Source organism: Zingiber officinale, chromosome 8A, assembly GCF_018446385.1.
Source record: "Zingiber officinale cultivar Zhangliang chromosome 8A, Zo_v1.1, whole genome shotgun sequence".
Lineage (NCBI taxonomy): Eukaryota > Viridiplantae > Streptophyta > Magnoliopsida > Zingiberales > Zingiberaceae > Zingiber > Zingiber officinale.
In genome coordinates this window covers 37700384-37726517 of record NC_056000.1, presented here as the reverse complement: position 1 = coordinate 37726517, position 26134 = coordinate 37700384, and the positions used below count along the sequence as shown (strand labels likewise).

The 26134-nt window shown below is 38.5% G+C and overlaps 3 protein-coding genes across 5 annotated transcripts; all 3 read left to right on the top strand.

Moving 5' to 3' along the window:
• Window positions 1-1135: 1135 nt before the first annotated feature.
• On the top strand, window positions 1136-2450 carry LOC122008521. The gene is made up of 2 exons (XM_042564273.1): window positions 1136-1667; window positions 1769-2450. The coding sequence occupies exons 1-2, from the start codon at window positions 1203-1205 to the stop codon at window positions 2129-2131; spliced, it is 828 nt and encodes a 275-aa protein (XP_042420207.1). The 5' UTR covers window positions 1136-1202; the 3' UTR covers window positions 2132-2450.
• Window positions 2451-16601: 14151 nt separating this feature from the next.
• LOC122008520 lies at window positions 16602-19168 on the top strand. 3 transcript variants are annotated; one of them, XR_006119307.1, is made up of 5 exons: window positions 16630-17019; window positions 17146-17531; window positions 18082-18220; window positions 18651-18829; window positions 18913-19168. XR_006119307.1 is itself a non-coding variant. In XM_042564272.1 (4 exons), the coding sequence occupies exons 1-2, from the start codon at window positions 16613-16615 to the stop codon at window positions 17513-17515; spliced, it is 777 nt and encodes a 258-aa protein (XP_042420206.1). In that variant the 5' UTR covers window positions 16602-16612; the 3' UTR covers window positions 17516-17531; window positions 18082-18220; window positions 18651-18885. The 3 variants fall into 3 exon arrangements, 1 of the variants encoding a protein (XP_042420206.1); XR_006119306.1 differs by having other exon boundaries at window positions 16633-17019; window positions 18651-18706; XM_042564272.1 differs by lacking the exon at window positions 18913-19168 and having other exon boundaries at window positions 16602-17019; window positions 18651-18885.
• Window positions 19169-21923: 2755 nt separating this feature from the next.
• On the top strand, window positions 21924-25583 carry LOC122008518 (protein THYLAKOID FORMATION1, chloroplastic-like). The gene is made up of 5 exons (XM_042564271.1): window positions 21924-22261; window positions 23073-23343; window positions 23611-23827; window positions 24866-24981; window positions 25270-25583. The coding sequence occupies exons 1-5, from the start codon at window positions 22087-22089 to the stop codon at window positions 25355-25357; spliced, it is 867 nt and encodes a 288-aa protein (XP_042420205.1). The 5' UTR covers window positions 21924-22086; the 3' UTR covers window positions 25358-25583.
• The last annotated feature ends 551 nt before the right edge of the window (window positions 25584-26134 follow it).

Genomic DNA, 26134 nt, shown 5'->3' with positions numbered 1-26134 from the left:
TGGTCATCCTACAAAAATTTGTTACTTCTACTGTAACTGTAACAACCGTAACAAGATTAAAAAGGAAAAAAAAATGCTGAAAAAATAGAAAAGAAAAGAAAAAGTGAAGCTAAAAAAAAAGACAGAGTTGAAAGAAAAGGTAAAGGCAATGAGGAGACAAAAATAGAAAATAATCCACTGTTATCATTATCATCATTTACTTATCTGGGCCTTCATCTAACTACTTTAACCCTACAGATCAGTCATCAAGTAAATCCGGGAAATCGAGCGATTTCTCAACTAATAGCCAGGTCCTAAATTTTTTTATCTCATAGAAAAAATTTTCTACCATAATTAAAATTCAAGTCATGAATACTTGAAAAATTAATTAAGCTTCTTGCACCAGACCCGGGGCGTGAAACTTATTATCTTAGATTTTTTGTTTGTAGCTTCATGATCCATCATTTTTATTTTTTGGACCCCATCACTTTATACCTAAATTTTTCCTTAAAATTTTTTTACCTCTACATATTATTTTTCTAAAAATTATAATCATTATTATCAGAAGGATATGCAAAGAGAAAGAATCTGAGAAATACTTAGAAATAGGCCTATAAAAATTGAAAATGATAAACTATAAATTTATATGTCTCTGCTGAATAAATTCTTTGCTGTGCATATCACCTATTGTCGGAGTAAGTAAAAAAGTTGGAAAATTGGAAATAGAAAAAAGGGCTAAAATTGGAAAATAAATTGTCTTATTCTTTAAGTTGTTCAAATGAGGAAGCTTGAACGCCGCCGTCGTCGCCGTCGTGCCGTCGTCGGTGGCGGATGGGTTGGCACGTCTTCGAACAGCTGTGTCACAGCTCGAAGCCGATCGACTTGCTACCCATTAGCTACCTAACGGGCCCCACAAACAACTGCTCTCTTTCTTACCCGCCAAGTGGCAGTGTTGTTCACCTGTCTGTCTCTCCCAAGTCCAGGCACCACCTCTTCAGCATGAGCCTCAAAGTTTACTATTTTGAAAAACAGTCTTAAAATTTTATTGATATTAGTCATATTTATTTCGTTTGTGAACTTTTAAATGGTATTTTTAAATATTACTAAATCTTGGGGTTTTAATAAAAAGAGAAAACTTGATCTTTTTTAATGGGCCGAGACAAGGCGGCGAGCGAGTCCCCAATCCATTCTCTTCTCCAGCGAGATCGATCTGACGGCCACCAATGGCACCGCGTCTGTTCGCATGCTTCGCCGGCGGGAGGGAGGTGGCTTCGTCGTCGAGTTCGCCTCCTGAGGCAAAAGCGACGGCGGACCTGACGGCGGAGGAGCAGCGCAGGATGGGTCCGGTGCTGGTGGAGCTGTTCTCGTCGCAGGGCTGCGCCACCTCTCCGGACGCGGAGGAGGTGGTGTCGCGGATCTGCAGCGGGGAGCTCCGGCGCGGGGACCTGCCGCCGGTGGCTCTGCTGGAGTTCCACGTGGAGTATTGGGACTACCGGGGGTGGCGGGACCCTTTCGGCTCCAGCCTCTGGACGGTGCGACAGAAGGCCTACGTGGAGACGCTCCGGCTGGATACTCTGTACACGCCGCAGGTGGTGGTGAACGGCCGCGCCCAGTGTGTCGGCACCGACGTCGACGCCATCTGCGCCGCCATCCAATCCGCCCCCCGATTCCCTTCCCCTACGATGCAGGTTTCAACATTCTCATCCCAAACTGGTAAAAAAAAAAAAATCCCCAATTACAGAAACAACTAACCATCGCCGCACCACCGGCGCGGCCTGTACCCGCGCAGATGAAATTGAACAGGACGGCGGACGGGACAGCGCTGCAAGTGTCCCTTAGCGGCGCCTTGGGCACCAGGGTCGACGGCGGCGGCGCGGACGTGATGGTGGCGCTATACGAGAGCGGGCTGGTGACGGAGTGCGCGCAGGGTGAGAACAGAGGCCGCGTCCTCACGAACGATTTCGTGGTCCGGCGGCTGGAGAAGCTGAGCCACGTCAAGAACATGTCGCCGAAGAAGAAAGTGTCGGGGTCCGTCCGTTTCGCCCTCTGGGAGGGCTTCGACGCCGCCAACTGCGGCCTCCTCGTCTTCGTCCAGAACGGCTCGCTCCACACCTTCGGCATCCAGCAATTGCAGATCCCAGACGCCATCTGATCGATCACTGCTCCACAAAGGATCTCCTCGAACATTCCGTTCTTCCATGAATCATCGTTCCCCTTCTTCTTCCCCTGATTTATCCTTGATTTATTATTATTATTATTATTATTATTATTATTATTATTATTATTATTATTTTAGGCTTTCCCTGGATGGACAGCTTGTTCGAATCGATTGACACCCATAGATTATTGTCTCACCGCTGCATTGTGTCCGGGGACAGCCTTGTTTCGTTCTTCATGGATATTATCGTAGTATATAAGATTGTAAAATATATTGTTTATTTGACAAAGGAATTAAGTTAATCATTGAAATAGTTACTTAAGTTTGATATTTTTTTGTAATTTAAACTTTCTCTAAAATTATTTTATTTACTTCAGATCCTATCAGAATCGACTTTAATTTATATGCATTATTCTTATTCTAAATTAAAAAGAAAATTAAATATATGTTAAGTTCTGTTTTTTCTTTGATTCGAAAAGCTAAACCTATTTCTTAATTTCCTCGAATGTTTGTGACGATAGCTACAAAAATTTTTTTCAATTCTAATGAGGCATATTATGTTGATTCTTACCCTTAGCCATAAACCCGCATTCTTATGTCCTTACCCTTAGTCATAAATACCATTTGAATTTGGATCAGCCTAACTGTTACATTTTTTTATCTTAGCCTATCTCTTACATTTTTATCTTTCTGTGAGGAAGAAAATAAAATAAAATAAAAATTTTATTTTTAGATATTATCATGGTTTCAATTTAAGTGGTGTATTTAATGTTAGACTTTCAATTATTTTGAATGATTTTATGGATTTTAAAAGTTTATATACTCTATAGAAATCTAGTAGTGTTCAAATTAGATTTTTATAAAGTTTTAAAAAGTATATTTAAACTTGATTTTTTAAAATTTTATGTTCAGTATCCAAAGTTTTAATAGATTTTCATGAATTCTTTTAAAATTTTTTGAATATAAATTTTAACCAATAAGAGCTCTTCAAAACACTTGGTATAATTTTAAAAATAAAATAAAAACACTTGGTATATTTTTAAAAATAAAATAAAAATTCTTCTCTTCGTCTTTGAGATTTCTATAAATTTCAAATCGTCTTAATTTTTTATGAATAAATCATTTCTTTTCTCGCTCCTCGACTTAAATTATTTCTTTCATCTTAAATTTCTTCTTTTTATCTTTTCCCCTCGTATCCTCTCCTTTAGCAAACCCTTTATCCTATGTTATTTTTTATTTTCTCGTGTCTTTATATCCAATTCACGATATATTAAAAATCATAACATATTCTATTTTTTTTCTCAAATTACTATTGGATGCAATCTTGAGGACTTGTATGACCATGTGTTTTGATATTTGAGTAAACAGTTTAAGTTAGGTTTATCATTGTATTTGATATATATATTTGAGTTGTGCAAGTTTGTCGGATACACATATGATTCAGCTTGATGACTTCGAGTTCAGTGAGAGATGGAGCATCTGAGGGACCGTGGGCAAGACAACATGGACAAGGATCAAGGGAAGTAACTTCAAGACATATGTGAAGGATGGCATTGGGACGAGCCGCGGGTTTGGATACATCCGAGGGACTAGAGCCAAAAGAAGTAGGCTTGAAGGCAATATGTCAAGGTTGCGAAGAAGAGTCAAGTGAGTCATAAGGGTGAGGGTCCGAGTGTTGAGAGATTGTATTCGGGGTACCAGTCGACTAATACTTTCATCAGTCGACTGAGCAATCAACTGGGAGCGAGCAGAATACCTCTGTTTGTTCAACCAGTGTGGAGCAACTGGTACTTTTACCAGTTGACCGGTATCGAGCCATTAGGTTGTAAAGGTCGAAATTCCACAGAGGACAATCGACTGATATTTCACCAGTCGACTGGTAGGTGGAGTTTTCCAACTCATGATCTATATAACTAAGGCTTGAGAGTTTAGTTAAGGTTAACGAAATAGAGGCGGTTAACCCTTATTAGTAGTCTACTAGTGCCCTACTTTCTCAAGAGTTCTTGTGAGAGTTGTGGTGAAGTTTCTCCACCCACAAAGAGCTACGTGAGCACGCCGAAATTTACCGAGGAGTCATCCATCGACGGATCAGGATAATCCACCCTACGGACAGCTATGGAGTAGGAGCTTTATCTCTAAACTACGTTAAACAATGTGTTAGTGGTTTGTTTTTTTCTCTTTAGTGTTTAGCTTGTTTTGTATTATACAGCTGCGCAACTAACAAGCATAGAAAGAGAGAACCACGGATTGGGGACACTGTCTATTCAATCCTCCATTCTAGTTTGCCACCGATCTCTAACAATTACTATATTTTTTTACTCTTTCAATTCAACACTTTATTAAAAGTTTCACTAAATTAAAGGGTTGACCTACATTTTATAATAATTTGGATCAAATTTATAAATAAAAACATTTAAAATTATTATAATATAGTTAGATTTAAAATTATTTTATTAAAGTTCTTTTTAAATTACAAAGTGAGGCATTATCCTCTCTTTTTTAGCCCAAAAAATAAGCCAAAAGTATAAAAAAAAATTTATGAATAAGTATGCTATTTATTATTTTATTAAAAATAAATAATTTAATTAGATATTTTAGGTTTTGTTCCAAGATAAATATCGCGCGAGACCATGATCATTTACGCTTTCTAAGATTGAATACACCTCCTTAACCCTACACGTCTCTCTTTTTTTTCTCTCACAAGATGAGACATTCCTTCCTCTCTAGAAAATTACACAATCGAGGGTTCTCGCCGTTAAATTTCAAAGGTATGTTTTTAATGAAAATCTTTGAATCATTCTTGCCATTTTTATCCATTGCGATGTCGACTGTTTTACCCTTTCGTGACCGTGTGTTTATCCTTAAACAGAGAAAGGATCCCTAACGTTCTGAGAATTATGAATATCTAAGAATTGTAGTTGGAAATGGAACTGCTATAGGAAAATACTCGATGAGACTATGATATGACACTGATGTAAGAACATTAGAGATGGAAGGAAATCAATATACTACTTTGTTAGATGATTATGTGTTTGATCACAATACTAGTGAATTCGTACAAAGTAATAGACAAGAATCTTTATATGAGCCTTCATTTTTCAAGGAGTCTGCTCCACCACTACCATCTCAACCCATAAGTTTGGAAGTTCCTCCAACCACTAGAAAACGAGATAGGATCAAGCTTGAAGAAAAATCAAGTACATTTAAGAATAGCAGATGTTATGTATAGAATCTCTGAAACTCTTGAGAAGGTGGCTTCTAAAATAGAATCAATAGGGAATGTAGGTGAAGGTTGTTGGGATGCTATCAAGGAGATCCCAAATTTAGATAATCGTACTCGATACAAATTACTTGATTTGCTTAATAATACCCAATCAAAAAAGATTGATTTCTTGAAAATGACCATTGAAGAGCGTTTAGGATAGATAGACTATAAATTGAATGAATGAAGAAATTTTTGAGGGCATGGTTAGTGATGATTTTTGAGGGCATGTTAGTGATTGAACTAGCAACAATTTCTTGGTTTAGATTATTTATAAATTTATAAGTTTCAAGTTGATTATCATTTATATCTTGTTTGGTTATAAGTGGAATGATTTTTATAAATTATTAGAGTTTTTTTTATTTTAATTTCTTGTTTGATATCAGATGGTTCATTTAAATGTCAAACATCAACATGCAGGAAGTAGAAGAACAAATGGAAGAAGAGGTATTAGAAGAAGAATAAAACGAAACACTTGGGTAGTTGTTGGTGGAATTTTATAGGATCCTATGTGTGTTGATTGAGCATATAGCTTATATGTATAGTGAACTTGTCCATCGTCCCTTAAGTAGACGACTAATAACTTCCAAAGGACACGATTATATTCATAGAATATTAAAAGAGGATCCAACACACTTTCAAAAATTTATAGAATGCACCCTAGTATATTTTTAAAATTGTGCAACATCCTTAGAGAAAAAACATCACTGTAAGATACAAGATACATTTGTATTGAAGAAATAGTTGTCATATTTTTACTCGTTATTGGTCACAATACTCGACACTCTTTGATTCGTAAAATATTTGATTGATCACACTACAATACTAGCTAAAACTTCAACAATGTGTTGCAAGCCTTAAATACCATTGCAATAGATATGATGGTCAAACTTGGATCTGTAGTGTCTAAGAGAATAAGAGAGAGTATAAGATTTTTTTCCTTACTTTAAAGTAAGTAACGAAAATCTTCTATTATTTTTATTAATATTATTGCTACTATTATTATTGTTATTATTTGGCCATTGTTGTAGGATTGCATTTGAGCTATTGATGATAGTCATTTTCCAGCAATGGTGCTTGGACATGGTCCTAATAGCTATTGTAATTGTCATGGAATGATTTTTCAAAATATTTTGACAGCTTATAACTTTGATTTAGAATTCATATATGTGCTCAATGGGTGGGAGAGATCTATCCATGATTCAAATGTTTTGACAGATGCTTTATCAAGAAATAACGAACTTTTAGTTCCACAAAGTATATATATTTTGTTCTATATGTTACTTGTGTTAGGACCTTCGGATAGCGGCTAGAGAGGGGGGGTGTGAATAGCTGACCTCAAATTATCGTTTCTTCCTACAATTTAGGTTAGCGAAGCGGAAATACAATGTAGAAACGAAAGTGGAGAAGATCAAACCTCAAACACGATGATGTAACGAGGTTCGGAGATGATACTCCTACTCCTCGGCATGTCCGTAAGGTGGACGAAGCCTATCAATCCGTCAGTGGATGAGACCCCGGAAATCCGGCTAACAACAACTCCTTCTGGGTGGAGAAACCTCGCCACAAACTCTTTTGCAACAGCAATAAAGGAGTACAAGATAGAGCAAGAAAACAAGAAGAATATGAATGTAACAACACTTTGCTTGCCTTCTTGTCGACTGGAGTTCGATGAAGCAACAACTTCACGATGCCAGCAGCAACTGATCAGCAAACCAGCCGAGGGAAGCTCACACGAAGCTTCAGAAATACAGAGCTCAGCAAAGCTCAGATCGCAAGAGTGAGGAACAAGAAGAAGCGTTACTGTAGAGGCCCTCGATCTCGATATATATCCTGCACCTGCTGCACCTGTGAAGAAGACAGAGCAGCACAGAAATCTAGCCATTGTGACTCAACGGCTAGAGCTGGACCGATCAGGCTCCACCCTGATCGGTCCAGACCTTCCCTGATCGGTCTTGGGGACCGATCAAGACCTATGCTGATCGATCCCCAGACCGATCAGCATGCTTCACAGAGAGTTGCCGAACTCTTTGATCGGTCTGTGGACCGATCAGGACTCAGGTGGATCGGTCCACAGACCGATCCCCCTCTTTCTTCTCCCGATCTTCTTCGCTTCTGTATGATTACTGATCGGTCACCAGACCGATCAGGTAATTCACAGAAACACACTGTTTGGTTACTGATCGGTCACCAGACCGATCAGTCAACCAGCGTATCACTGGATCGGTCACCAGACCTATCCAGGTTTAGAGCTCCCAGCCCTAAACCCTACCTGGTCCTGAGAACGAGCTACCGAGCCCTCTTAGACCTAGTCCGGAGAACGAGCTACCGAGCCCTCTCCGACTTCCCATGTCCGGTCCAGAGAACGAGCTACCGAGCCCTCTTTGACCTAGTCTGGAGAACGAGCTACCGAGCCCTCTCCGACTTCATCCGGTCCAGAGAACGAGCTACCGAGCCCTCTCTGACCTAGTCCGGAGAACGAGCTACCGAGCCCTCTCCGACTTCGTCTGGTTTAGAGAACGAGCTACCGAGCCCTCTCTGACCTAGTCCGGAGAACAAGCTACCGAGCCCTCTTCGACTTCGTCCGGTCCAGAGAACGAGCTACCGAGCCCTCTCTGACCTAGTCCGGAGAACGAGCTACCGAGTCCTCTCCGACTCCATCCGGTCCAGAGAACGAGCTACCGAGCCTTCTCTGACCACAGTTCGGAGAACGAGCTCCCAAGCCCTCTCCGACTTCCCATGCCAAGTTTCCATACTTGGACTTTTCCGTGCCAAGTCTCCATACTTGGATTTTTCCCGTGCCAAGCTCCCTGCTTGGACTTTTCACCAGATGTCTGGTCAATCTTGACCTATCTGGATTTCCCTTGTCTGGCATCACTCACCAGGACTTTCCAACTGACTGGCTTCACTCACCAGGACTTTCACCTGGCTTCACTCACCAGGATTTTCACCTGGCTTCACTCACCAGAATTTCTCGAATCAGGTCGACTCACCTCGGGTCAACCAGGTCAACCTTGACCAAAGATTGCACCCACAATCTCCCAAGTTTGTATTCTGTCAAACATCAGAATACAACTTTTCTACTCTCGTCAAACATCAGAATAGAACTTTTCTATTCTCGTCAAACATCAAAATACAACTCGAGTCATGTCAACCTTGACCTAAGGTTGCACCAACAATCTCCCTCTTTTTGATGTTTGACAAAAACCATAATCAAGTTAGGTTAACCCGATAACCTAACTTAGGTTTTCCAATAGTTCTCCAATCAATGTTCTTCCTTGAACATTCTCCCCAAACTCCAATGTTCTTCCTTGAACATTCTCTAGACATTTCTCCCCCTTTTTGACACACATCAAAAAGAGTGAATCAAGGTTAAGAGTTTCTTCCTAATGAAAGTCCCATACCTTTCATTGAAACCCTTAATTTCCCCCTTGATACTAAAGACAATAATCAACATAATGATAATCCCATATCACTCATCCTCAGAAATCGAGTAAAAACTCCCCTTTGACCATTGCACCAACAATGTCTTGGAGAGTTTCAATCCTTTAGAAATCTAAAATACCAACTTCCAGCTGAAATTTCAGACAATCAGTCAAAAATCAGCATTTTGGCATGCTCAGCCCTTTACTGGATCGGTCACCAGACCGATCATCACTTCCCTGGATCGGTCCAGTGACCGATCCAGACCTCCCTGGACCGATCAACATCCCCTCTGATCGGTCCACAAATCTCTGATAGGGATTTCTGATTTTTCTCCCGAAATTCAGAAACCCCTAAAAAATCACCGAAAATTCCAAAAATTATAAAATTTTGAGGATACATTCCTCATAACATATATTATCATGGAAAAATAGTTTTCTATAAAAATAACTTCCATTTTTAAATCTTGATACAAAGTTCGAAAGACTTTGAAATAGTTCAAGGTTAATCCATCTTTGTATCAACTTGCTCAATGATGAATGCTATCACTAGAAAAGCTTCATCAAGGTTTTTCAAATCAATTTTGAAATGATTTTAAACCATTTAGTTTAGGATCACAATCTTAGGGCTAAGTGTACATGACTTGTACGCAAGCTTTCCCTATGATCCTCAATTTCGAATTAGGCTCATCTAGGTACAAGAACTATGCACCTTGATCCTAACTCATAATCCTAATATCTCTCACACATCTAAGGTATATCAAACACATCCAAGTCAATTTTGATGTGAGATATGGGTTTAGGTCATCTTAAGCTAAGTTCTCATGCATTTTCTAAACAACAATTTGATCTCCATATCAAATTGTGTTTTTATCCTTAAATCAATTTAATTAATCATACATGCAAGAGATGATGACATGACATAAAATAATATCATAAGTGGAAACATGTGCCAATGTCATGATGTCATGGCATAAAGTATGAAACTTAAATAAGGCATGACATATAACAAACCTAAGCATTATCATGACATTTCAAATGATAGTAAATTAGATATGATGTCATGACATGGCATATGACAAACAATATATGGCAAATAACATATAAAGATATAGAAAATACCTAATTCTAGCTTTAGTTGTCATTTTTGATAATTTTGATCATTTTACCATAAATTCTATATTCCTAAGTGTAATAGATCTAAAATCATATACTAAAGATTTTTAGATCACTATGTGCCAATTAGATTGACCCTAGAAAGTTCCTCAAGTGTGGTTGGCACATCCTAATCACCTTAGGAATGAGTAAAATTTTAAATTTCATTTTCAAGGCTTGATTACACCTTGAATATTCCTAAAGTGCCACCTTTTTCCATGATTAGGTTAACTACCTATTCAATTAAGGTTGACACACTCTAATTCATCTAGCGTGATGGAATCACGCTCCTAGGAACCCAATATCTATTTGAGCTTATTGGGTTCATTAAATATTCACTAGGGATGACTTTCCTAGCAACCCTCCTAATGACCCTCCTAGGCTTTAAAGCCTTGGTCATTTGAGACTCATCAAGATCAACTCTAGGGGTGACTCCCCTTGTGACCTTGGTGATGGTCTTCCTAGCCCTAGGTCTTGTTCCATAATCGAATGAAACATCATGATAAGTGGGCTTGACTACTTGAGACTTAGGTTTGTGACACAAACCTCTCATGTCCTTGGGCTTTGGTTTTTGACCCTTAGACTCTAGAGTTGACTTCTCTAAATTCTTAAGGGCCTTTTCTAAATTGTCAAGTCTTGACCTCAAGACTTGATTTTCCTTTTCTAATACCTCAAGTTTTAATTTGTCATTTATCTTTGAGGTATTCCTAGGCATATGTCTAGTTGTTTTGAGATTTCTACCTAGGTTCTTCTTAGCCTTAGATGAGTTAATTCTAGGGTTAGCATTTCTAGAATTGTCCTTACCTAGGCTAACATGTTTGGCACCTAAGCACATGTATCGGTTTCTATGGTTATCATGCTTATCATCATTGGCAATTGCAATAAAGCTACTAGCATGTTTCTTATTAGAATTGCAATAATGTGTCTTAAAGGGTACCTTAGGGTTTGCCTTAGCTCCCCCTATAGATGTGCTTGGTCTCTTGTCCTTGTGAGGTTGCCTCCCCCTCGGACATTGGCTCCTATAATGTCCCCTTTGCTTGCATTGGAAGCACACCACGTGCTCCTTGCCCTTGCTTATCGGGACTCCGGCTTCCTTGACCTTTGGCGCCGGTGGAGTCTTCCTAATCCTCTTTGGACATTTACTCTTGTAATGCCCATATTCCCTACACTCAAAGCACATTATATGTAATTTATTTGAAATTAAGTTGCTTGAGTTACCTAGGGTTGAGGATGGATATACGCTCTCTTCTTCATCCCTTCCGGAGGTCGAGGCTTCTTCTTGCACCAATCTTGATGAAGAACTCTCCTCCTCTTCTTCCTTAGATGTTGAGTAGCCCTCAACTTCTAATTCCATACCTCCATGATGTGAGCTACTTGGCTCACTTGACTCCTCTTCATGACTTGAATTGGAGCTCTCCTCATGGAACTTAGCCAAGTTGTTCCACAACTCCTTGGCATCGTTGTATCCACCTATCTTACACAAGATATCATTAGGTAATGAAAATTCAAGGATTTTCGTTACCTCGTCGTTGATTGTGGATTGGTGGATTTGTTCCTTCGTCCACTTCTTCTTCTCGAGAGGTTCTCCTTCTTTATCCACCGGAGGAATAAAATCTACTCGTACATAATTCCAATTCACTAGGTTAGTCATAAGAAAATACTTCATTCTTACCTTCTAATACGCGAAGTCGTCGCGATCGTAGAAGGGTGGAATCGTGATGTCTTCTCCAAGTAGATCCATTCTCTAGCTTGTGCTCCCCCGGGTGTTAATCCGACGAAGAGCAACCTTGCTCTGATACCACTTGTTAGGACCTTCGGATAGCGGCTAGAGAGGGGGGTGTGAATAGCCGACCTCAAATTATCGTTTCTTCCTACAATTTAGGTTAGCGCAGCGGAAATACAATGTAGAAACGAAAGTGGAGAAGATCAAACCTCAAACACGATGATGTAACGAGGTTCAGAGATGATACTCCTACTCCTCGGCGTGTCCGTAAGGTGGACGAAGCCTATCAATCCGTCGGTGGATGAGACCCCGGAAATCCGGCTAACAACAACTCCTTCTGGGTGGAGAAACCTCGCCACAAACTCTTTTGCAACAGCAATAAAGGAGTACAAGATAGAGCAAGAAAACAAGAAGAATATGAATGTAACAACACTTTGCTTGCCTTCTTGTCGACTGGAGTTCGATGAAGCAACAACTTCACGATGCCAGCAGCAACTGATCAGCAAACCAGCCGAGGGAAGCTCACACGAAGCTTCAGAAATACAGAGCTCAGCAAAGCTCAGATCGCAAGAGTGAGGAACAGGAAGAAGCGTTACTGTAGAGGCCCTCGATCTCGATATATATCCTGCACCTGCTACACCTGTGAAGAAGACAAAGAGCAGCACAGAAATCTAGCCGTTGTGACTCAACGGCTAGAGCTGGACAGATCAGGCTCCACCCTGATCGGTCCAGACCTTCTCTGATCGGTCTTGGGGACCGATCAGGACCTATGCTGATCGGTCCCCAAACCGATCAGCACGCTTCACAGAGAGTTGCCGAACTCTCTGATCGGTCTGTGGACCGATCAGGACTCAGGTGGATCGGTCCACAAACCGATCTCCCTCTTTCTTCTCCCGATCTTCTTCGCTTCTGTATGATTACTGATCGGTCACCAGACCGATCAGGTAATTCACAGAAACACACTGTTTGGTTACTGATCGGTCACCAGACCGATCAGTCAACCAGCGTATCACTGGATCGGTCACCAGACCGATCCAGGTTTAGAGCTCCCAGCCCTAAACCCTACCTGGTCCTGAGAACGAGCTACCGAGCCCTCTTAGACCTAGTCCGGAGAACGAGCTACCAAGCCCTCTCCGACTTCCCATGTCCGGTCCAGAGAACGAGCTACCGAGCCCTCTTTGACCTAGTCTGGAGAACGAGCTACCGAGCCCTCTCCGACTTCCCATGTCCGGTCCAGAGAATGAGCTACCGAGCCCTCTCTGACCTAGTCCGGAGAACGAGCTACCGAGCCCTCTCCGACTTCGTCTGGTCCAGAGAACGAGCTACCGAGCCCTCTCTGACCTAGTCCGGAGAACAAGCTACCGAGCCCTCTCCGACTTCGTCCGGTCCAGAGAACGAGCTACCGAGCCCTCTCTGACCTAGTCCGGAGAACGAGCTACCGAGCCCTCTCCGACTCCATCCGGTCGAGAGAACGAGCTACCGAGCCCTCTCTGACCACAGTTCGGAGAACGAGCTCCCAAGCCCTCTCCGACTTCCCATGCCAAGTTTCCATACTTGGACTTTTCCGTGCCAAGTCTCTATACTTGGACTTTTCCCGTGCCAAACTCCCTGCTTGGACTTTTCACCAGATGTCTGGTCAATCTTGACCTATCTAGATTTCCCTTGCCTGGCTTCACTCACCAGGACTTTCCAACTGCCTGGTTCACTCACCAGGACTTTCACCTGGCTTCACTCATCAGGATTTTCACCTGGCTTCACTCACCAGGATTTCCCGAATCAGGTCGACTCACCTCGGGTCAACCAGGTCAACCTTGACCAAAGATTGCACCCACAATCTCCCAAGTTTGTATTCTATCAAACATCAGAATACAACTTTTCTACTCTCGTCAAACATCAGAATAGAACTTTTCTATTCTCGTCAAACATCAAAATACAACTCGAGTCAGGTCAACTCGAGTCGGGTCAACCAGGTCAACCTTTACCTAAGGTTGCACCAACAACTTGCTTATTTGATTTCATTTTTTTGTAATTTTTTAAAATTGCATATGTTATTTATATTTGGTCTGATTTTATAGGTAAATATTTTTTAATGAATGGTGGATATCTGAATCGACGTCAATTTTTGACTTCATTTCGAGGTGTGCAATATCATCTCCAGAAATTCATTGGCCAAGGTTGTCACCCAGAAAATGAAAAGGAGTTGTTCAATCTTTGTCACACCTCCTTGAGGAACGTCATTGAGAGGGTATTTAGAATATTTAAATCATGATTTCAAATATTCAAAACAGCTTCTCCATTTTCATATACTACACAAGTCGAGCTTGTTTTGACTTATGCCGGATTGTATAATTTTCTCCGTAGGGAGTGGCGTTCTAATAAATTTTTAGTTGAACCAAATAATAAAGCTTCATCATCCTTACCAGAACAAGTTCATGATGTTGATTATTTTGATCAGTTATTTTATACTCAAGAACAACAACGAGCAAATGTCAATGCATGGAGAGATACAATAGCGAATCGAATATGGAGCAATGTTTATCATATTGGCAATAACTAAACTTAGAAATTTTTATTTCTCATACATCCATAAGTTTCCATAAAAATATTTACAAATGTCTAAAAAAGTCTTGTAAAAAAATCTATAGAATTTCATTAAATTATTTTCACAACTATGTAAACTCTATAAAATTTCATTAAATTCTTTTCACAACTATGTAAGTTTGTATAAAAATCAATAAAAATCTATTAATTTAAAAAAGTCTATTATTAAAAAAAAGTCAATGAAAGTTATTCAATCTCATGATTAAATACACCCCTTAAGTGATTGTTTAAAGTTTTATATTTTTAAACTCATTTTGTTTATTTACAATGAAAGTGTTTTTATTTATTTATAAAATTAATAAAAAATTTATTGATAAATATGGTTCATAAATTTTATTATGAACATGATTTATAAACATTACTGATAAATAATTTAAAACATTTTATTATAAATATTAATTAATTGGACACATGTATTAAATTTATTTATTTAATTGATATTTTAAAATAAATTCTTATGGAGTCAAATATTAAATTTGTTCTTACGTTAGGTTCAGTTGAAAATATCACATTTTAATCTTATTCTAGGTCATCTATTTATAAATATCAACTCCTAATATTAGCTATTGAATTCAATTAGTTCAAATTCATTACAAATTAATTTCCTTTTTCTTCAATAATAAATAATTTAATAATGTTGTGTTGTCTCGTGCTTTACAACTTATCAGTTATTAAAGAAAGAATGATATTATTATTATAATCTACCTATTACATATAAAAAACAATAAAATCATGATTTCTTTAAAATATGTAATTATATTATACAATGGTTTTCAGTAGTAGTACAACGCAAAGGTGTACCAGGTCCATAAGCTACTATAACATATTCTCTCTAAAAAAAAATTTTAATTTAATTTTTTATATTAAATATTAAATTGATAAAAATAAATTAGCTATATATATATACAATAATGATATGCTGTATAACTTTTTCATACGCTCCTTGTGCAACTGCCACTATGACAATCCCAGTCAGCATTTTTATTTTTTTGTCATCTTTTTTATTTTTTATTTTTTATTTTTTACCATCTTTTTTTAGTTTTTTTCTCAAACAGCCTCTTCTCGTTTTCTTTCCTCTCTCGACGTAGTCGCCGCCATCCTTCTAGGTTGCCGCCATCCTTCGGCGCTACTTGCCCAGAAGCGACCCTGGGTTGCCACCATCCTTCGGCGTTGCTTGCCCAGAAGCGACTCAGTGCCAGACGCCGACCCACCCACTAGACGCCTCTCGCCGCTTTCGTTGTTGCCTGAGTGAGACCCGGCGCCAGACACCGACCCTCATCGTTACTAAGACTACCCCAACTGCCAGACACCCCTCTCCGCAAACTAGGTTTTCAACGCCATCCTTCTTCGTAGCTGCCGTCGTCCTGGAGCAACTAGCGTACTAAGATTTCCTTAAGACGCCGTCCAACTCTGTCCCTGTGAGATCTTTCAAATTAAGGTACGAGGAAAGCTTGCTCATGGAAATTGGAATGAACACTTTATTGTAACCTATATATTTATATGTACACTTTATTTTAATTTAACGAAACAGCATGCTCATGTAAATTGGAATGGACCAAGAATAACAACAATACGATGAATTTTGTAGAGAATTTAGTAACGAAACAACGGCTATTGTTTGTGTTTTGAGGTATTACTAACTTTTACTAATGATTGACACTGTTTACTAGAATGAACAATAAGTCAATTATAACTATTTTATTTCTTTGCTCATATTTTACTTGAGACAACAGATTACTTATGTTTCATACAATATAAATCATGAAGTATGTCAACCATTTTTGGGGTTCTGTAATTTGGACCATTCAGATAACAACCATAATCTCATCTATGGTGAACTTGAAGTTTGCCTACCTCATCAAAGGTGAAACACCATCCTCTTTGTTAGCAATAATTTCATCCATTTGTGTTCCATCAATTCGTGGTTGGCTTAGTTGGAGGAGAATGCACATAAATTCTTTGTCGGTGACATTAAAACTGAAGCCTCTATCGATGCCATCCCTTTCCCAGAAGGATGTAGCCGCCCAGAAGGACGATGGCGACTACGTCGAGAGAGGAAAGAAAACGAGAAGAAGCTGTTTGAGAAAAAATCTAAAAAAAGATGATAAAAAATAAAAAATAAAAAATAAAAAAGATGACAAAAAAAAAAAAATGTTGATTGGGATTGTCATATATATATATAGAGATCGTATGCTGCGGTGCTCCTGTGCGGTTTTGCTGCGGCGCAGCCCATTCGCTTCATCCGAGCTGACAAGATAACCTGCGCAGAGCTGACATGGCAAATTCCACATCATCGCGAGAATAACCCTAGCATGTCAAAGCCTTCAAAAAAAAAAAAATCGCGGCGCTTGTTTCTCCTTCCTTCCTCTACGCTAACCGCCGCGATTTTTCTGCTTCCTCCCTCTCCTTGTGTCGCGCCTCTCCTCCCTCTACGAATCCCCTCCTCTCTCGCCGAAGCTCGTCGCGAAACAGAGCGCCCTCCTCTCCTCGTCGCGAAGCAGAGCCGCCTCCCTCTCTCGCCGAAGCTTGTCGCAAAACAGAGCCGCCCTCCTCTCCTCGTCGCGACGCAGAGGCACCTCCCTCTCTCGCCGAAGCTCGTCGCGAAGCAGAGCCGCCCTCCTCTCCTCGTCGCGTTCCTCTCTCGCCGCGAGACCCCTCGTCGCGTTCTCTCGCAGCTGATCTTCCTCGACACTAGGGCATTTCTCTCCGCCGAACTAGGGTAAAATCCGTGTTGCCTCTTGTAAAATCTATTCTTTTGTCCTGAACAAATGTATTTTCCAATCTAGTGAGGAAACTTCAAAATTTTCTGGCTGAACGTTTATAATGATTTAATGTTGATTTGCAGCCATATGATCTTTGGTATCTTGAAATTCTACATCTTTTTGGTGATTCTAGCTCGTGCGCTTTTTCAATACACAATCTTCTTGAAGCTGGGAAGGCTTATGGTTTGGTTGCTGGGTCCTGGTTGGCTCCTTATGCTATGTGTCGAACATGGGAAACGATTATCAACACTAGCAAAGAACAATATGATCATGAAAAACGCAAACAAAGGTTTCCCATGGTTCTATATATTGTTTCAGGTGATAAAGATGGGGAACAAGGTGGAGCTCCAGTTGTTTGCATTGAGGTTGCTGCTAGACTTTGTCATGATTTTAACAAAGGGCAACAAGATTGGACACCTATACTACTTCTGGTGCCTTTGGTTCTTGGTTTAGAAAAAATCAACCCCAGGTAAATTTGAATATAGCATTTCTCTAGTGTATCAAGGGTGATACTTTTGATTTATCTTTTCCCACTGTGAAGATTTGAACTTGTCCAGAAAAAAAAAATTAATGATACAATAAAACATTTTCATATGTTCTAGATATTAATGATATTATGTATAGTTTTTGGTTATGCTCCTTTATTCAAAATATTAGTCTAACTATATGGCTATGGACTCTTTGCGCCCATGATATTATATGCGACATATCTGGACTTCAAATATTACGAGTGACTTCTGAGGAATCATATATTTTCCCATTGCAAATCAGGGCACCTGGATGGTGAATGTAGCTTGGGTCAGTTTTGCGTATACTTAGTCTTACTTCAAATACAGTTAAGATCCATTTATCATGGTTTTAGTCTGGCTTCTAGGTAGCACGGTGGCAGTGTTACTTTCTTAGATCATGTTTGCATTTGTTTTTCAAATCTTCTATAATTGTTTTTTTTTTTATATTTGGGGTGTTTATCTCCTTGAGTATCTTCCCAGCTGCTCTTAGTATGTGTCATATTTTTGCAGGTATATTCCTTTGCTGTGGGAAACGTTTGCATTTCCATAATGCCTCGGCATCTTAGGTGGTAAACCTGGTGCCTCAACCTATACTGTTGGTGTGCAAGATGAGAAGGCACTCTACTTGGACCCTCATGAAGTTCAGTCGGTATAAAATTTATCAATGCATATTTTCGGTATAAAATTTATCAATGCATATTTTCTTTTCTTTTCGATCGTTCTCAGTTCATGAGCAATTATCATGTTTACTAAAAACTAATTGCCCTACTAATTTGCTTTCATACTGTTCTGAGGAATCTGTCATGTGTCATTGTATACAAGATGTTGAATGGAAGAAATGATTTCTTACACTTCTTACTTACAGTCTCTTCATTAACTCAGAAATATGGTTCTTAGAAACATACAAGTCGCTAATTAAGCCACTATGGTTCCTTGATAGCTTAAAAACATATACTTTTTTTTCAATTTTTTGTCATCTTGAACAGAAATATGATATCTTGTTCTCTTTCTTGAAATCGGAAAGTTGCTTGTGTTCGATCTATCTTGTAGGAGACACTAAATAACTACTGTTAAACTAGGCTGTTGATATCAAGATGGATGACCAGGAAGCTGATTGCTCTTCATACCACTGCAGGTATTTTGTTTCATCCACTTGCATTTTTGAACATGTACCTTTTCCCTCTCAAGTAGCTCACTTGAGGCATAAATCGTGCGATCGATCCATCATTGGCCATTGGGTTCTACTGCAAAGACAAGGGTTGGTTGATGCAGTGGTTATAAGACATTCCTTCAATAAAAACTTAGATTCATTTTTGTTTGCTGAATTTCAACATTACGCAGATGATTTCGAAGATTCTGTTCGCATTCCACCCAGCTTGCAGACAAGTCAAGTGGAGCACCTTTGTATTGTATTCCACCCAGCTTCTAAAGAGCTAGGTTTCACAGATCCATCTAATTTATTCTCAAGTGTTTTAATTGTATTCCCCTCTATTTTTACCTTTTCATTTATTCTCTGTAAATTATTAACTGATATCCTTGTACATAGAACAGAATGATGATCCATTGCTGAACCTAAACCAAGCAATAATGTTGTTGATGGCTTGTTCCAAAATGATGAATCTGCATATGTTCTAATAGCATTTATGCAAGATGTCAAACTTCATAATAAAATTTTGTAACGTTTGAAATGATAAATGTACACAATGTTTCACATAACTAAATAAATAAATAAATAATAATAATAATAATGGATAGATGAAAGATAAATCTTCTTTATAAACCTTTGCTAATATTTGGAAATTTAGAACAATAATTAACTAATGGAATAATTATATGTTGATACTACCATTTGTTGTACAATTATTTGCTTGTACAAATAAATATGGGATTTAGGCCTTAACGGACAACCAAAATTGAGTTCAAAATTACAAGAAATAGCACCGTAAATATTTTTTTTAAAAAAAATTAAAGACATTATCTATATATGAACTAGGATTTGCTCACAAAGAGAAGGTGAGATACTGGACATTCAGACGAGTGTTGCAACCATGATCTATATATACATCCCCTTGTACTGGATTTCGAACTTTGGTCCTCAAGTGTAAAACCACTATTTCCATTCAAAAGTGAACTCTAATGGATCAATAACATTAGGAATACGATGAACAGACTAGTAGTACATTAACAACTATTTCATTCATAGTCAAGATAGAAACTGGAAGAACATTACAAATTCTGGCTTTGATTTCTCTTCTTCTTCTTCTTCTTTCAGGGATTCAACAACATCTTGCTCTTAGTTCCTGGTCCTGGACTTCTCCATGGCCTTTGGAGCTGCAACACATTTACAAACACCATTAAACACATTAGCATACAAATAATAAATCAGGATATTCTTCAAAGAAATCTTGACTACCTTTACCGATTCCAATTGCATTTGAACCCTTCATAATTCTCAGCCTCCTACAAGAGTCGGCAAACATACTGCAATGGATCAGAGAAGAAGACAATTTTAAAGATATAGAGAGAGAAAGCAATATGGGCAAACTAATTGGTCATTCACTATGTTAACAGGAGCGACTAGAGGAAGAGTCGCTCATTTCTTTTTATCTTTTTATCGAATTGCTTTACAAAGGTTATCATCCTTGCAATAAAACCAAAACCAAAATGCAAATAAGAGTTACAACACAAGACTCCTAAATTGATTTTTCAAACTAAGATATACAGTTGGCATTATTGTAGAAGACTTGTAATTCCATTCCAATTTTTGGCTTTCGATCATCTGCAACTTGGGGAATGAATTCTTGATCATCAACTCAATTTTCTTCCATTTCTGGGCGCCCTCGTATTATATTTAACAATAGAAAAATAAATAAAATTTGTTCCAATTAACTTGACAAAGACACTAAACTCTAACAGTTATCTAAAGTATAATAACAGAATAAAACAGAAATGATTTTAATATACAGAAACAAATTCTTATGAAAGAAACACTAAAGTAGTGCATAAGGCTATGTTCAAACATCTAAAAGTTAATAAATTCCAGTATAATGTAGTAAATATGCACCATGTTAGAATTACTCAGGTAGGCTATGAGTACTCAAATTTCTTAGATCATGGTGACTAATTATTAATTAGGACAATGCATGGTTGCTTGGGATTTTACTTAGGCATTAGAAGGTAAAGGTCCTTATATCAGCTATAAGTAAAGCTCCGGTTTCCCATTCTCAATCAAAGACACTACATTGGTCAGAATACCCATTCACATCATTAATGACTTCATTTACTGAGAAATGCGATGAAGTATAGGAGTAAATATGCGGCATTGGTCAGAATATCCATTCACATCATTAACGACTTCATTATTTGTTGGGAACAGTTCAAAAATCAACATTAAATAGAAAAAGGGAGCTTTTACCGGCGAAAACCCTAAAACAAATTTCGGGCAAGAGACTGCCAGCTGTGATGTTTGGTGTTGAGGGTTGATCGCAGCGTAGGGAGAGCTCGCATAGGCGAGAATAGAGATCAGTGGCTAATCACGACAGAGTGTTTATGCTTACGGCGAGAGAGGCGATGTACGAAGGGAGAGCTCGCAGGTGGCAAGGGAGAGGTCGCAGCAGGAGAGGGCTCGACGCAGGGGAGAGAGGCGATGTGCGAAAGGAGAGCTCTCAACTGGCGAGGGAGAGCTCGCGACGAGAAAGGCGATGTGCGAAGGGAGAGCCCGCGGCTGGCGAGTGAGAGCTAGCGGCAAGAGAGGCGATGTGCGAAGGGTTGAGCAGCACTTCCATTAGGGCTGGCAGGAGAGCAAGAGGAGAGGGGCTCGGGGCGAGAGAGGCAATGTGCGAATGGTTGAGCGGCGCTTCTGCTAGGGCTTGGGAGAGGAAGAGGAGAGGAATGAGGGTTGCACGATTTTTTTTTTCTCTCACCTTTTACGCAACTTACCTCTCACGCGGGTGACGTGGAATCGCCACGACGCCTTCACCGCACGGAACCGCAAGAGAAGCACCGTAGCATAAGCTCTCTCTCTCTCTCTATATATATATATATATATATATATATATATATATATATATATATATATATATATATATATCCAGAAGAGTATATTTTTTAAACGTCGTCAAAATATTTATAGTATCTAACGTAATTTTATTTTGACTTAATCTTTCACCGTAGTAAAGGGTTGAGATGTTTAATAAAATAGTAATATAGTCAGATATGAAAATTTAAAAAATTTAAAATAACGGGAAGGAGACGCGCATTTCCGTTGGATATATAAAATGTGGACCTAATGAATGGACGTCCACGTGGAACCATGTTACTGGTCAACCATTCCGGGATAAGGCGCTCCCCTACCTCACACCTCACACCTCACACCTCACACCCTTCTCCTTCCGTTTCTGCTTCGCCTTCTCCCTCCCCGCGATGCAATTCCTGAGGCCGCCGACGACCACCGCCCTTCCCCAACAACCATAGTCTTCACGCCATATCTGCAGAGATCTCTCCGAACAATCTCAAATGGCCTCCATTCCATCTGCTTCCTTCTCCTCGCCGTGCAGACATGCCTCAGAGAGAAGGCCGTCCTTCGCCGGCGTGTGCTCCTCCTCTGTTACCTCCCTCCGTGGAGTTCGATTTGAAGTTCGTAAGATCAGCACTCGGATGGTAGTCCGCTGCGTGGCGGCCGCTGCAAGCTGTGAGCCTGTTTCTTTTTGTTTTACTAAACCCTATTTTTGTTGACATAAACTGTTCGACTCTATCCGGTCTTGCCTGCGGTTGATGAAATTTTACTTCAAGTTTTCATCTTTAGCCATAGTTATAATCTGTTTGTCTCTGCTTAGACTTCGAGCGTGCGAAATCAAATCCCTTTTAGGATTTTTTTTTTCGCAGTTGCAAGGAACATCCTTCTTTATAGTATATTTTTTATTGGTTTTGATGGGTATTGTTTCACCTAACTGTTAAAGTACCACTAAATCTATAACATAGTTTGCCATTTGATTCTCTGTAGTAGATTGAGCTGACTTTCTCGACAAGCTCGGGGTTGTGTGCCGTGTGCGTTTACTGGAATGCAGAAACTCTTTGTTTTCTCGATTCAAACTTGTTTACTAATTTGCTTCTCGTGCATATTTGATTCGCTTGAACTCTCTTTTTGTTGGATTTTGATCTTGAAGAATGTTTTAGTTCATCAACTTCATTCCTATATCACCTTTCGATTATTCTAAATATTCAGTATTTGGTATCTTTCCAGAATTTCCACAGTTTTATTATGTAAATTATGTTCAACTTTTCACTAATGTCTGCTGTTCATTAGAAAAATGAACATAGAAAGCTGTATAGCTGTTTTGTGATATTGAGGGCACTCAGATTTTTCTTGTTGCTTGGTGATAAAAAGAATTACCATATATTATTCCTCCTGTTCTTGTTTCATGTTCAATTAGGCAAGAGTTACGAGATGAACTTGTTCATTAATATCTTTATTATCCTTTCATTTTTTTTTTACTGATTAGATGTGCCACCCACCGTATCAGAGACGAAATTGAATTTTCTCAAAGCATACAAACGACCGATTCCAAGCATATACAATAATGTGTTGCAGGAGCTTCTTGTGCAGCAACATCTGATGAGATACAAAACCACTTATCAGTATGATGCTGTCTTTGCGCTTGGCTTTGTAACTGTATATGAACAACTGATGGAAGGATTCCCCAGCAGTGAGGATAGAGATGCCATCTTCCAATCATATATCAAAGCTTTGAAGGAGGATCCTGAACAGTACAGGTACTTGGTATTATTGCAACCCTACCAGATAATTTTTAAAATTTATCCATGCTTGAGAATTGTCCCGGCAAGCCTTTGCACGAGAGTAAGGTTCCTCCTTTCTGACGTGGGCAGGTCACTGAATTTTTAGCTAAACAAATCCACTTTGCTTAACCTAAGCCCATCTTTCTGTGATATTTGTATTCCAAAGTTATTCCATAATAGTGTTCAGGCCTTCAGATGAATTTTAATTTCTCTGATAATACAGATTAACTTTCGCTTATGCAGAATTGATGCAAAGAAACTGGAAGAGTGGGCTTCATCTCAGACTCCTAGTTCTTTGGTAGATTTTGCCTCTAGAGAAGGAGAAGTAGAAGCCATTTTGAAAGATATCTCAGAGCGAGCACAGGGCAATGGAAATTTTAGCTATAGTCGTTTCTTTGCTATTGGACTTTTCCGTTTGCTTGAGCTGGCTAATGCAACTGAGCCTACAGTGCTTGAGAAAGTAGTCCCTTTTCCATCACATCAACTAACATTTCACTTACTGGTTCCTTTTTGATTCATTTTTCTTGTTTACTGTCTAATTTGTGGTATTATTTTAAATTCACTTAATGCTACTAGGCAGTAAGAAGTTGTAGAGTGAAGGTGCAAGTGAAAATCTAGGAAAAATGAAGCCCACACTGTAGTATATATACACACACATGACATGTGGCATAAAGTCACCAGAATATAACAGTTTAAATCATCTATTAGCAAGTAAATCAATCTAAAATAATCAATTATAAAATCTAAATGTCTGACATATTAACCATGATGGCGAAATTATTATTCATTGTTATCAAGAAAAAGTTCAAAGTTGTCAGACACTTCAACTTTGTCTTGTGATAGATCATGGAGGAAACACAAACATAAAAATGGCTATCGATATATGAAGGTAAAAAGACATTTGATACTTTGTTATAGGCACACTATGGTATGTTGCACACACCTTAACACCTTCCTTGTGCCTGGGAGAAATTGCCTCACTTCTATGCTCAAATTGTTGCATGTAATGCTTTTGCATTTTACTAACACTGAATTTGCCTATTCTATTTTCTTTAAAAATAGGCAATGGAGTTGCATTTTTGTTCACACTGAGCCATGTATTTTGTATCATCATTTATTATATTGTAGACTTACATACACCTTCATTTCATTATTTATGGTTGTTGTGGTTAGATTTATGAGCTTTAGATACCTACTTGGATTCTTCACACAAAGCTTCATATGAGAAAGTTATGTTTTTTTTTCCAAATAACATGGCTACATCTTATTCAGAAACTATGCATCACTAGGAATCATGATGCAAGAGTTTGACCTGTATATAACCCTTCAAGCTTTTGTAGTTAATTTCTAGAATAAAATTTCATATTATGAGGCTGTGATTGTTGATTCATATCCTAGATCATTCATTTGAAGGATCCTGACTCTGTTATCTTATGCATTCTTAATTCAGGAAGATTACTTCTGTCAAGCATTAACTCAAACCTTTGTTGTTTTGCAGCTCTGTGCCGCTTTGCATATAAATAAGCATAGTGTTGATAGAGATCTCGATGTATACCGCAATCTTTTGTCGAAATTAGTACAAGCTAAGGAGCTTTTGAAGGAATACGTGGACAGGTAAATTATGTTCTTTCGTTGTCTTCAAATCTCTTCTAATTTCATCAATACCGCAACTAGCTAAAGCTGTGTATTATGTTCTCTCCCTCATCACTGAACAATAAGTTTAGTGAAACTCCATATGGCCCTCCTCGATACTACTGTTCCAGTAAACTGAAAGTTTTCTGCGATAAAATTAAAATTATGTTTGCATCTACAAATTTCAGTAGTTAGAATGAGGGCGCCACATAGATTGGGATCCACACTACAGAATGCTAATGTAGCTACTGTTGAATGTCTCTTCTGCAGAGAAAAGAAGAAAAGAGAAGAAAGATCAACATCTCAGAAGGCGAATGAGGCCATCACACAGTTTGTAGGAGATATTTCTGTCTTTTGAGCATTGATTTTGTGACATCTCACCATGAGCTCGGTCAGCCATGGCCAGTTCCTTTTCGGCAAAAGTTTAAGCCTGGTCAGAACTTTTTTCTAATTGTATGTAGTGGTAGCAGCTTCAGGTTAACTTGGATTGTGTATGCGGCTATCGTTTACATAATTGCCATATTTGTGAGAATGAGCAAGCTTCAAAATGTATCCATCTGCCTCATTTGTGTGTAGGCTTTCAACCACCTTATCGTTATCGAAAATAATCAATCGACATAGTTATCATTCAATCTACCATGATATAGTTTTTTTTTTTCCTTTTCAAAAATAGTGTCATGATTCATTTATAGTTAAGATAAGTGATTACAAGTTATTTTAATCGAGAGCGTATTTAGATTTATTTTTATAAAAAGGTGGAGAATTTGATAGAGATATGTTTTACATATTGATACAAGTATGATGGGTAAATACTTAAAATGAAGAAAAATGTTAGGTGCTCTTTATGATTGTAATATACTTTTACAATTTAAATGGAAGTTTTATAAAATGATGGAATATAAGTAAGAGATAAAAAGTCTCATAAATGAATAAAAGGATAGACAACATAAAAAAATAAAATAAAATAGTGGTTATTGAGGGAAATTTTTGAGAGATGCATCATTAAAATGGTATACATATATATTTAGGTCATCAATAAACTGATTTAAGGCCACGATAAAATGTGTATTAATTAAGGAAGAAAAGATAAAAAAAAATATTTGATTGACAATAATAAAATAAAAAAATTATTTAA